The sequence below is a fragment of the Candoia aspera genome, chromosome 1 (assembly GCF_035149785.1).
Source record: "Candoia aspera isolate rCanAsp1 chromosome 1, rCanAsp1.hap2, whole genome shotgun sequence".
Lineage (NCBI taxonomy): Eukaryota > Metazoa > Chordata > Lepidosauria > Squamata > Boidae > Candoia > Candoia aspera.
This window is the reverse complement of record NC_086153.1, coordinates 45,775,357-45,789,059: the sequence shown is the minus strand read 5'-3', so window position 1 is coordinate 45,789,059 and position 13,703 is coordinate 45,775,357. Positions and strand designations below refer to the sequence as shown.

At 34.6% G+C, this 13,703-nt stretch overlaps 1 protein-coding gene across 3 annotated transcripts in view; it reads right to left on the bottom strand.

The window, feature by feature from the left end:
* SYT14 (synaptotagmin 14) overlaps positions 1–13,703 on the bottom strand; it is an 81,975-nt gene that overhangs the window by 18,025 nt on the left and 50,247 nt on the right. For 2 of the 3 annotated variants that reach the window (XM_063303044.1, XM_063303030.1), the window contains 2 exons: positions 5,494–5,762; positions 1,808–2,257 (listed from right to left, as the gene is read on the bottom strand). In XM_063303044.1, the coding sequence (XP_063159114.1) occupies positions 1,808–2,257; positions 5,494–5,762 (719 nt within the window). The remainder of the gene's footprint in view (positions 1–1,807; positions 2,258–5,493; positions 5,763–13,703) is intronic. The other variant, XM_063303037.1, reaches the window with a different exon arrangement.

Sequence of the window (13,703 nt, the reverse complement as noted above, 5' to 3'; positions counted from 1 at the left end):
GGAGTCTAGTAGCAGCTTTTCAGACTAACATATTTTATTAAAAGTGCTATCAAACTCCTCGTGATTTTGTTACCACGGACTAACATGGTTCTCCTCCTACAGTGTGGTACAGTGATTAGGGTGTTGGATGAGGGCCAAGTAAACAGCTTTAAGTACATATTCTGTCAAAGAAGCTCACTGAGTAAGTTCAGGTCAGTTACCTACTGTATCTTAGCTCAATCTACCACAGAGAATTTTGTGAATTTGTGAATTGAATATTCCAATTTTGTAGATGCTGTCTTGAGCCTATACAGAAAAGTCCTACTAATTTCAGTGACACTTCTGAACATTTATGTACAGAATAACACTGCATTCCATTTCCTTTGAATGGCCATGCTTTTCTCATAAAAATATGATGTGAAGCAAAGTGAACCAATTCTGTAATCAAATATTCACAATGGTAATGTCAAAGAAAAAAGGAATGTTATTTCACATATACCAAAAATTCCTGCATAGTGATGCCATCTTCTGAAGCAGAACAAGCCTTGCCTAATGGCTCATGCAGCAGAATCTGGAGGCTGGAACAGTGGTGCATCCACTAGGCTACCTTGCTTCCTTTTCTAAACTTAATTTATTAGATGACTTGTGTATAGAGAGAGTTAAAAAAAAAAAAGGAAAACCTTTCCCTTTGCTTCAATCAGTAAAATGCCTTTTGTTAGTCCCCCTTCTGTCCTAAGTAACTCATACTAAAGCTTTGTGTACTATAAATAAAGCTTACTCCTATTCTTCAAATTTTTATCTGTTCAGGCAACGGGATCCACACAATGTGGATACACAGAGCATATATGGATCTTTCTAGACCAGGAAACAATCCCACCTCTTCTTTCAGGGAAAAAAAAATACACATTTCATTCAGTTAAAAAGATCAACATATGGGACAAAGACACCACATCAAATATCTTTATTTGATTTGTATAAATAATTTATTTATACTGAGATCTCTAAGACTAGTTATGGGTGTTAGGGCAACATACCTGTACTTAGAAAAATGAGCTCTTTTTAAACAATCCTCTCCCCCCACCAAAAAATAAAAAAGCTTCTTGCATCAGAATAAAACTGTACATAACACCTTATTATCAATTTCTACTTATATTCTGCCCTTCATTAAAAAAAAAGATCCCTGAGGAGGTAACAGCAGTATTCAAACAAGCAACAGTAAAATATTGAAAAAGAACCCACACCAATCAACAGAAAGAACCAATCAGCGGAAACAAAAGGTTTAATCACATGCATTACAATAGCAAGAAATTGCTTTAAAATGTCTGAGCAGACAAATACGTTCCAGCCAGGCACCAAACCATCCGTAACTTTAGCACGAGGCATACTTCTAGCAAGCAAACATTGCACTTCTTGGAAGCAAGCACTTCTCATAACTGGAACACCACTAGGAGTAAATTCTATCAATGAGCCTTCCACAGTAGTTGGATGACACAAGCTAGTTAGGAAAGAGAGAGGCATCTTGCCATACACCTGGGTCTCAAATCTTTTAAGGGTTTGCAGATCAAAACCAATACCTTGACTTTGATTTGAAATGAATCTGCGACCTTTCAGAGATTACTGAACTCTCATGGCACCCAGCCAGCGTGACCAGTGATAACAGATAAGAGATAATGGAGGGTGGTCTTTAGGATAACTTTCCTTATTCTAACAACTACCTTACAGCAACACTTAGCTGTAACACTTAGCCATTTGCTAGTAGCACAAATAAGTCCTCTATTCAGAATCATTTACACAATTGCACATTTATTCTATTTGATTTAATACTTACAGAAATGTTGTATGCTGGTTCTAGTGTCACCGGGACTGATACTTTTCCTTGAAGATTTAACTTGGTTAAGTAAAATACCTTTTCTCCTAGAATCCTTTCCCTTTTTACACGATGTATACTGTATAGTCTAAAGCGTATTGCATAATTCCCAATCATCTCAGATTCAATATGATTAAATTTAAATGTCTCAGTGAAGACAGGGCAAGGACCACGCTGGATGCTGGTTTTTGCCCTCTGTTTTTTGACAGGAAGGAGAACCAGGTGTATTTGCCACAGACTTCCACTTGTCCTGCTATAATTTGGAATGTCTGTGACAGCTGTCACTGTTATCAGAAGCCTCTGTTCTTGTGAGTCATAGTCAAAAGTCACATCTAAGGTGCCATGTTTAGCTTCTGGTTCTGGATCAAAAGATTTAGGGAGCTGTGATGATGATCCTTGAACTGACAGATCCTAAACGAGATAGAAAAAAGTGGATTTACATTCATGTACATCTGTACATTGCTACTTATATGAATAAAAGTAATTTATGTATGTGTACGATTATTACAAAAAATAATTTGAAAATAACATTTTCACTTGCATTATAAGACATTTTTGTTCATTTCACACACAGAGCAATCAAATATTCTATTAAGGACTATATGTACAGCGACAAGAATATGCTTTTACAGATTGCAAAAAGAGCTACAATGGGACATGGGGAAGAGAATATCCAAAGTCTTATTGGACCTTATACTTAGAACAGAGGGGAGAATTTGAAGATTTAGAGGAGATGGGCCTTAAACCAAAGAGATGTATAAATGATCTGATAAGTGAAATACTCTAAATACTGCCTAATAGAAGTGTGAAAAACATTTTGCAATGTAAGTATGCCAATCTCCAAATGTCCAAAGTGTCCCACTGTCAGAATGGCTCATTGGAATATTCCAATATAGGTATAGGTCTAACCTCAAAATAGATTGCTCTGACCTCAATATGGTGCATTTCAAGACTTCTGATAGGATCAAAATGCACCTCTCCTTCCAACCTCAAAATCAGAATGACCTTTCCAAGAACATAATGGGACATTTGGGGGTTGTAATATTGCGACATCAAAACATTTGCACATCTCTACTAATATATCTACTCATGTATTTTATTTCACTGCCAACTGTTCACATGACTTTTGATTTGTGGTGGTGTGCATTCTACATTTCTTAATTGTTGCAGGGCACAAATTCTGTGCCATTTGCTTGACCCTAATAAAGATATGTGGTAAGGGATGCAATTCTCTATGTCAGTTAGTGACTGACCATTTTTATTTTATTGTCTTTTAAAATTAGAATGGGGACTTCCAGAAATTTGGTTAACTTGTAGAGTTTGGATTATCATTATTATTTATAAAATTAATATTGTAATTTTAGGTATTTAACATAATTCTATTTGCAGTTTATCAACTATAAACATCAGTTTATAGTATATTTTTCCTTTGTGCCATATTTTAAACTACACGTAGATGAGGACTTGACTTCGGCTCAGCAAGATTTGTCGCCTTAAGGCCTTATCTGACAGTGCTAGTCACTGGAAGAAGGGAAGCCTCTTCTAGCTAAGAGCTGCTGGATGACACCTTAACGCAGCTGTTTCACTATTAGAAGCATATGCATGTTGTTGGGGGAGCTGATTCGCAAAACAACTCCCCCAACAAAAATTTCAAAACTTTTTTTTTGTATGAACATTCATTGATGCAAAACATCCCTTCAAAGCTCTGTGCAGCCCTAGTGATTATGTTTTATAATCTATGGTTACAACAATAAATGTATTCTGATTCTGAAGGACAGTATTGCCCTGCTATGGATGATGGATTTTTGTCTCATGGAACCACACAATTATCAATGTCTCATATATTTGAAGTATTTGTGCTGTATTGTAGCTTTTCATTAAAATGCAAGAAAGAATAACCAAGACACACCGTTTCAAACAAAATTATACTGAATGCAATAATAATAACAACAAATATACTGTAAATATAAAACAGAAAATTGCATGATAAACCTTTGGCCAAATTGGTTATTACATAGAAGCAAGGACTACAAAAAAATTACAGAACTAAATGCAAAATTAGATGACATTCACAGTGTAACTTTTGTGTGAATAGCTTTTAACATGTAAAAAGCAGGTGGTGGTAATCCGAATTAGGTGCCTGATATAGTAGGTAGGTGGTTTTAAATCAGGACTTTGCATGCATTAGCAAAGGTGACAGAGATTGCATAATGTAATGCTGTTTTGATACAAATGCTGGATCCTACAAACGCCTCTGGATAGTTGTATGAACAACTCATCCATCCTTAATTCCTTGATTCTCTTTTACAAAGTATGCATTTAGAGAAAGGGAAAGGAAAATGGGCCTAGTTTTAAATGAAATATCATGAAGCTCAAGTGGTAGATACAGATATTACACTTTTGTCTGCTCCTCTAAGGCTGAACTTCCAATCTCAGCTGGTTATGTAACAGTAAAAAGGTAACGTTTCTTCTAGTTGAGCTTGAGTTCTGGTGATTTCATGGGCATGTCTACATAGGTTTTTTGGCAACAGTTGGGAAGTGGTTTGCAACCGCCTTCTCACAGGATGTTTTACAACTTCCAGCTTAGTCTACAACACTGGATTTTCAGGTCTCTCTTATCCAAGCAGGGGGCGTGGTGGCTCAGTGGTTAAGACGCCAGGCTTGTTGACCGGAAGGTTGCAAGTTCAGCGGTTTGAGACCCAAGTGCCACATGGCGGAGTGAACTCCCACACTCGCCCCAGCTCTTTCCAATCTAGCAAATTCAAAAGCATGTAAATGCGAGTAGATAAATAGGTACCGCTTCGGCGGGAAGGTAACAGCGTTCCGTGACTGTCATGCTGACCACATGACTGTGGAAGTGTCTTCAGACAACGCTGGCTCTTCGTCCATGAAACAGAGATGAGCACCGCCCCTAGTGTCAGACATGACTAAGCGGGAACATTTACCTTTTTTACCTTATCCAAGCACTAAACAAGTCAGACCCTGCTTAACCTTTTGAGAATAGCTAAAGTCAGCTAGGTGCGGCATCCTACTTGCTTGCATATTATGCAAGAGGACAAAAGTGAGCAACCTTTTGGTGGTCAGAGGCAACAGTTAACATTTGTGGAAAGGGCAAGAGTCAAAATAACATAGTCAACAAGTATCTGTTATATTCTTTTTGTTGTAAACTGTGAAAAGTATATAATCTGGCATACAGTTAGAGCTTTCATGTGTTTCCTATTTCAGAATGTGGGGGGGAATGCACCATCAAAAGAGGATGAGAGTTATATGCAGTTGGGGAGCATAGTATGCCTTGAAGTAGGGAAATATAACTATTAGCTCAGGAGCCCTACTTACCTTATGGTATATTCTTACAGGACCTCCACCACAGTATTTTAATGTGAAGACTCCAAGACTTTACTATGCACTGCAAGCATAGTAAAGCAGTGCTCTTATACTGGCCTTCCTTCTGTAATAACAAAGAGCTTTGACATCTCTGTTATCAATTAACCTGAAAGTGTTTAAAGAGGTTTTCTTTTTAATTGTTTCTCAGAAAGCACCTATGTAGACCAATGGATACCTGTCAATACACAACAGAAGTCCAACTGAGTGCAAAACTCAGAGAACTTGCTTCATTTTATGCTAAATTTTTGTGGAAGACTGTTTACCTCTGGGCTAAGGACAGCAGTACTATCGCTAGGTACATCTTCTTCATATCCTTTGTTATGGAAACTTTCTATTTCATGCCCATTACTTCCTTCACTTGGGCATTTATAAGAACATCTTGGACTGTTGCTGCACTGAGAGAGTTCACATTTGCTCTCACCAACTTCAGACGGCGTACGGGAGAGATGCGGAGAGCCACTATCATCCTGGTATGGTGGAGGCTGCAATTCATCAAGGGGAGGTGTTTGTCTCATTCTTTGAATACAGTCTGCTGTGAAGAAATGACAGCATAGACTTTCATTTTGTAAGTAATATGGCTTGGAGATAAGTATAGGATTTGTTTAGCTAGACCATATTCAAAGTGGGGTTCTGATCTAAAAAGAAATGTATTGAGCATAGTCTATATATCCTGCTAATGACTCATAGATCCTGATAAGTGTTTTTCTGCCCCAATCTTCCAGAATGGCCCATTTTTGCTAATTTTCATCTGTCCAACTATATTTCAACCTTGTATATGCAATAGAAACCACTATTATATTTTCATATGGGTCCTCTTTTCTGGATTATAACTTTGCCTTGAATAATAATCTTCCATCTGTCACTATGCATAATACTTCCTTGACTGCTATCATTTAGCTCTTGTCCTGATTCTACATTCAGTCACAGTTCTGATTCTGCAAAGTATATCAAGGACCTTTGTCCTTGCATTACACATGTCAAAAACAATAGCCAAATTATCAGAAATGGTCTTACTTATGTGATTTAGTTAATTACTGAAATGAATCAACTAAAATATTTTATCTAATTAAAAAGATAACCCTACATAATAAGATACTTTAAAATTTATACCCAGGTATAAAACATTGACATGTCATTCTACTTTCTAACTCTATCACAATGAAAAGACTGCATCTTTTAAAATAAAAGTGTTTGATATGTCACACACAAACATGCATCATCTGAAAACAAGCATGGCATTTTTTTTCAAAATCAGTATCTCATCATATTCACATTAATGAAAATATAATCAATCAATTATTAAATTTAACATTAAACAAACCTCAAAAAAACTTTACAATAATTAAAGTTTGTAAATCAGTGGAACATCATAATGTATTTTAAAGCAGGAGAGACAGAAGAAACTCTAAGGAGAAATAATCAAGCATATGATTACAGAAATAATCTGTAAGGAGAAATCCATTCAAGAATGTAGAACATTTGCATTCCCCCACCTATTTCCCACAAAACAAAAAATAAAATTTTTCATTAGCTAGGATTTATATAATGAAAGTTTCAAGTAAAATATCTGAGAATGTTTATTTTTTGAAAATGTATGTACTGTCAGCAACAATTGACTCCAGGCACTTTACATTTATTAGCTCTGTCTAAAATTTGCCTGAGATAATACTACAGGAGTCTATTCTCTGGAGGAAAAAAAGAGTTGGAGAAACTATTAATGCTACTAACCAGTTTCAGTGGACTATGAACAAGTTCCTGTAGGAAAGAAATAAATCACGATCTTTAACTATTAACATTAATGTTTTAATTGCAATCTCCATCCCACCCCTCTCAACTTCAATGTCTTCAGTTGTTCAGTTTCTCTTACTTTAATTTAGTCTTCCACATTAGGTCCTTCCAAAAACACAATATTAATGCCAGTTATTTTGCATGCCCTGCAGTGTCCCAAAGGTCTCTATCATCTCTTCCTACTCTTGTTTTAATATTTAGTTTCCGTGAGCTATATATATATTTGTTTCATTAACATCTGGAAAATGTTGCCTCATTTGTGTGGTCCAAAACCCCTAGCTAAAGAATAGCTACACCAAATCCCATTTTGCACATTAACTTGGAGCTTCTTTTTTATTCCTTTAAATTAGTACATGGAAGACATACATATCGATATTAATTATCAGCCTGATTCTATCAAGTTTCCTTAGGACTGTACAGCTTATTTTTGTAAATAATGCTTTGTAAGCAGGGCTGTTTTAATTCTCAGTGGTATACTCTGGTACCCCAACCCCCTTTTTCTGCTATTCTTTTTTATGCAGCACTCTTCATGTCTATTTTTAATCTAACCTAAGTTTCAAAAGTTTTAATTCTACAGAGACTTCTAGGCAAATGTTAAAACAATTTAAATAAAACATAAAATGAAATACATGTTTAAAAATTAAACAAAATCCTTTATTTTGAAATATTAAATACCCACAGAGGTTTCTACTATGCTACTCCAGTGTACTGAGTGTAAATGGAATTTTCATGTTTTAATATTTTTGGAGTTCATCTCACCAAATAACCCTGCTCTATATAGAGTATAGAATATCAATAATAAATATTTAATTAAGACATGGAACATTTTCCTCCCTCCTTTCTTTTCAAACAAAAAGATTATACAAGTGAAATTACACAAGGGTGCACAGCTATCTTACAATGAAACAGGTTGCCTCAGGTTCCAGTTACAAAAGTTTTACTTATAAAATCTATTTACCAAAATGAAAATAATAAATATGAAAGCAAGAAAATAAATATGTGTTATGAGAAGTGAAGGCAGGTAATATTGTGGTAGTTGTAACTTTACAGGGGTTGGCAAATAAATAATTAAAAAAATAGCCAGAAACAAGTTCCACCTAGGATCAAAGTTTGCAAGCTATAGTCTGACAAGCCACATTCCACCTCCAAACCTGATTTTTGCAGTCCCCAAAGTCACCCCAGCTGTGGGTGCTGAAATTTGGCAGGAAAACACCAAACACAGATAATTCAGTTTTATGCAGTTTTAATTATTTAACTGCTTAAAAAATTAAGATAATCTTTAATATTAAACAAAATCCTTTAAAAATGGTTAGGAAAACAAACTAGAAAGTCCTGGCTACTGTTCATAGTTGTGACTAATTTCACATTTCCTGGAGAAATTCCAGACACAGGCTGCATATCTTTAGTGAATCAATAAAATATACGCAATGGCCTATTTAGAGGAATAAAAGTCAAAGTGGGGGTGGATTTAGGTACTTTTTTTCCTGTGAAATCTGCTAAAATGTTAAAATATATGTAAAAAGAATAACAGATGACACGGCAGTTTCTTATTTGTTTAACCAAAGAAATTAAAATTCATTTAAAAAAAAAAAATCCACTCAAAAGATAGAAAATTCCAGATTGTTAAGTTATGGAAGACATGGCATAATAAGTTTCTTCATTAGTTATCAACTCTGTACTAGGGAGAAGAAGAAAAAGAGAAACTGACAGAATGAATGAAAAAGGAGGAGAGAAGAAAGGAACAAGGAGAGCCAGCCATCCACATTCACTTGAAGATGGTTTAACTGTCTTGTTCAAACACCAAACTATCAGTTAGGTACGCCTCTTTTAATTTACTATCTAAACAGCATTCCCCATCCTGACTCCTTCTAGATATTTTTGCCTATAATGCTCATCAATTAAAGTCACTATAGTCAGTTCCCTATTCTTCAGTATTAAAAAAAAAAGAAGAAAATAATAGAGCTGGTTGTAATATGTATTTTAGCTCTTAGTGCAATTCATACAAGAACAACCCGATTAATGAAAATATTGAAATTGGTAAGAAGTGGATACTATATTTGATATGAACTGAAACACTTTAATTACCAGTTCATGTTTCTGTCCCTAAGCAATGACTTTCTGCACTAAATGTAAAAATATTAACACTGCATCTATATTTTAGCACACCTTTTCCCCACTTCACTCTTACAGATATTTATAAACAAAATCAAGTGGATCTTCATCACTAATGCAATTAATTAGTAGTGGTTAATTAGTGGGCAAGTGAAGTTGCAAATAAGGGGGAAGAAGCTGGGGAACAGCTCCCAAAAAAGACTCAGCATATGAATCTACACTAAGGATATTGTCAAGAACTTGCTCTTGTAAACTGTATTTTTTGTAAAATAATATTGGCAAAATCACGATATACAGGTTTGTCCCCCCACCCCCACCAATTAAATTTAGCTGCTTAAAAGTACAATAAACGTTTCTGATGTATTTACTATTTACTGTTATTATTTCATGCCCTAAACAATATCATTGGTATAAAATATAACATTTTAAATACCTAATTTGAAATTACTGTTTTACTAGCTTGTAAAACAAGCCAACTGAAGGTGGTGGATAAGTAGGTAAGCGCTAAGAAATCTGATAGCTGCAGCTGTAAAATGTGGTTATAATGATTCTGAAACAAACAAAAATATTTTATTGCAAATCCAATCTTAAGCTAAATGATTTTATATTCTACTAAAACGTTTCAGTGCTTTCTTACAGAGCTATAAACAAATATCCATTTTGATTTCTTCCATTTTAATATACCATTATATTTTGGAACTAAGCAGACAACAAAAAGACAAAAGCAAATTTATTTTCTTTCCCTTAGTGCAAGCACAGTAGTATATTAATCTGCTGTAATGAATTTTAAAATGTTTCCATAGCCAATTCTATCCAAAATCAACGAAGATGCAAAAGTATTTAACAAAAAAGTGTGAAACAGTATTAGAGAAGTATTTTCTCTAGTGTCTCAAAGACAAAAAAACCTACTCCCAATATTCTCATCTGAGTATTAAGGGGAGCATTAAGCTCCTCCTCTTTTCTATGTATAAATTATTCAGAACTTAGGGACAGAAAAAAATTGTACTGTTAAGTGAAAGACCATTGTGGTATGAATGAGATGGAATGAGAGAACTGCTAAAGTTTTTGCTGAATGCTGTCCTCAACAGCTATATTAAATATTTGATCATGACTTGTAGCTAATATGAAGGGTTCTTAGATTTATATAACCTGCTAATTATTAATTATAAATGTGTGTTTTTTTTACTATAGAAAGAATTGCTATCATAAATGAGGCATAAAATATCAAAAGTGATTTGATCACGAAGGTGTGCAGATTAATGAGAAATATAGATTTGCGTATAAAGTGTGCAAACAATACCGCTTAAAGGCCCACCTTCAATCCTTATGGAACTAGAAGATACAATATAAGTCCCTTTTAAAGGAAAAGAAATGGCGGACACCTCTGTTCACAACCTTATTCACTCTTAGAGAAATGTTTGAATATAAATTCTACAGCAAAAAAAAAGAAGGCATCTATCAATAGATGTGTTCTTAAGCTTTTTCCAAAGAACATTTCTAGATATTCACAGGTGGATTCAAAATCTAAAAACTCACTTGAGTCCCTGTCTGGCACCATATGGGTGCAAGAGGAGTTTATCAGGGATTTATCTTAGCTCCTTATTTGTTTTTATACACACATACACACACAAATATACTGTGTTTGTATGTGTGTGTGTGTGTGTGTATTCATTCATTCATTCATTCATTCATTCTATGGTTGATATTTTATATAATCCTAATTTTCATGCTCACCAAAATAGATAGCAGGGCATGATATCCCCATAATTCTTTATGCAGACAATACTACTATTATATCATAGACCCCTATTGGACTTAAAAAGAGCAGTAACAGCCACATTTCACTTTAGCAAGCAAAACCATCTGGTACTTAATTTCAAAAAATCAAAATTCCTAGTTTCTGCCAAGAAAGCAAAAGCTGGATAATAGAGGGGAATAGGATAGACCAAGTCAATACCTTCAAATATCTTGGGGTGGTCTTCTACTCCAAATGGACCTGGAGCACACACCATGATTATGTAGCACATCTAGTCTCAAGATTGGCAACTGCTATTAAATGCTTTTTCTTTAATAAAGATGACCAATTAATGCCAATTTCATTAAAACAAAATCTTTGGCCCACATCTTATAAGGTATGCAGATGGGACTTTATGCCAAGAAGGACAAGCTGGAGCCAGTGCAAATGAAATGTTTAAGAACCATATTTGCTGATTCTAACAGGACAACCAACACCCAGGTTAGACTGGAGGCAACAATGCCTAAACTTCAGATATGAGCTTGGAGGCTGATGGTTATTGGCTGAAAATTCAGTTCTTTCCAATAAGTTTGCCACCTTTAGTTTTTTTTTTCAAACTGGAAATTGGTGGTAGAACGAAAACTTGCATTATATGGACTTTAAGCACTACTTTTAATGTTGTTTGGATAAGATCAGGTTTAGCAAACACTCACCCAAATAATGAATGATATGGAACATCATGTTGAAGTAAATAGGTTGTCCCAGAATAAGAGAATTTGTGTTGTTACAGGCATATGGAAACAAGCAAACTATTTACATACCCTCACCTTTCCCCAAGCTGAGGAAAGCATTCTTTATACAGTAGCTAGATACAACATATTTCCCTCTGCATTGCTGCAAGGCAGGTATGCTAAAATTCCATTAACTGAGCATTCCTGTACATGTGGTGCTAATGAGATAGAAACAAGCAGCCATGCTTGCTTATTTCATCCCTGTTATGCAACCATGCTAGAAGACTGGACATACTTGTGAAGTTCATTTTAGAAGATTTGAAACCCTACATCACCCCTCAGTAGCTAGGATTTGTACTGCCTCAATGGAAATACTGTAAGGCAAAAGCTGGTACAAGTGTAAACTTCCTTCCTTCTTCCCTCCATCCAGTTTCATTATGCCGCAGTTTTATAGATTATAGTTATATTGTTAAAAGACTTTATTTTTTGTTTCAGGACTATTTCATAATGGTCTTAGGTTCACTGTGTTTTAGTCTTATATAGCTTTAATGTTATTTTTGAGAATAACTCTGGTCTTAGAGTATATGTGTTGGAATATACTATCAAGATACTTGTCCTGTGTGAGGTGTTTTTGGGGTTAGGGTTGTAGCTTTGTATTTTCTATTTGTTTGTCTCTTATTTTGTGCTGGTCATTGGCCAAAAAAAATTGCTATGTCTATGCCTTCTATCAGTTCTACACATTTCATTTTTTTTTAAAGTACTATTTCCTTACAAACTTGCAACAAGTAGAAAAGCATAGCTTTTGGAAACATTCAAAAATAATTACATTAACATTTATGTACTCAGATTCTTTTGAAACATAAAGTCCATGGTTTAACTAGACAGAATACAGCACTTTACTCATAGTGAGAAATGTGTATTGTAACATCGCTTTGGTTAATGTTACAATATTAAGAGGTGATCACAGCTGCAACAGAATTAGTTTCTATAGCAACCAAGAAGAAATAATGTGATAAAGTGCATTGTAATACACAAAGATAGGTTCCTTACAAACAGGATTATTTTGATAAATTTTAGCTGGGTTTTTTTTTAATTAAAACATTTCCTCTAAATTACTCTTCTGTTTTTTAGATCTTAATATATGGCTCATGCAAATCTGGCTCAGCTCCCACACATAGTACCTTGCCATTTATTTTCTCTCAATTAAATTCAAGACATAATAATAATAATGAAATTCTACTTTAATTTTCAACTATGATTGTTATCATGCCATTAAAACAAAAGCATACATTAAATGTATTTTTAGTAATTCCTTACACAGTAGACCATATGGGCAATGCTTCAAAATGCAAAGTCATCATAAAGAGCATCATGAAGGGCTTGTGGTTTAATACTTACGAGACACACATCAGCTTTTATGTATATTTTATGGCCTGATAGAAGCAAATCAATTTATTAGTATACAAGATTTTACATATATATATTTTAATAGTAAGATTTTAAATTTATGAATGTATTCATTTTTAAAACCAGTATATCTTTAGGCTTTTAAGTGGCATTTAAACTGGTACATCTTCTTGTTACAGCAATTAATTACAAGCATGTGTCTAAGCCTTTTGTGCATTTTGCCCTTATAATGCAACCCATTACTGTGGCTCACTTTATCCCCCTGAGTTCTAAAGTATCTTTGGAGTTGCCATGGATACCAGTGACATGCTTTCTCCCAAACTGCTTTGTGTCTTATCAAACACCAGAAACTGACACAGTAGGAATCTGAGCCATCTATACTGGATGGTTTTCTACTCTCTTGATACCACTCCTTAAGTTCACTTAACCCCCTCTCAGAAACAAGCAGCACAGTATATACTTAAGTTCTAGATGAAATACATCAGTAACTATTTTCATTTTTAAAAAGGGAATTAAATAGGTTGCAGAGATAAAATTGATCACATCCCTCCTAAATGTGCCAATGAGATTGAGTTTTTAGTTTTCAATACTGTTTCTTTTTATAATAATTTGTGAATTTTAGAAGTAATACTGAAGTTCTCAAGTAAAATACAAGCAGCATTCAGTTTAAGGGCCAGCTTAGAACATGAGTTACACACTA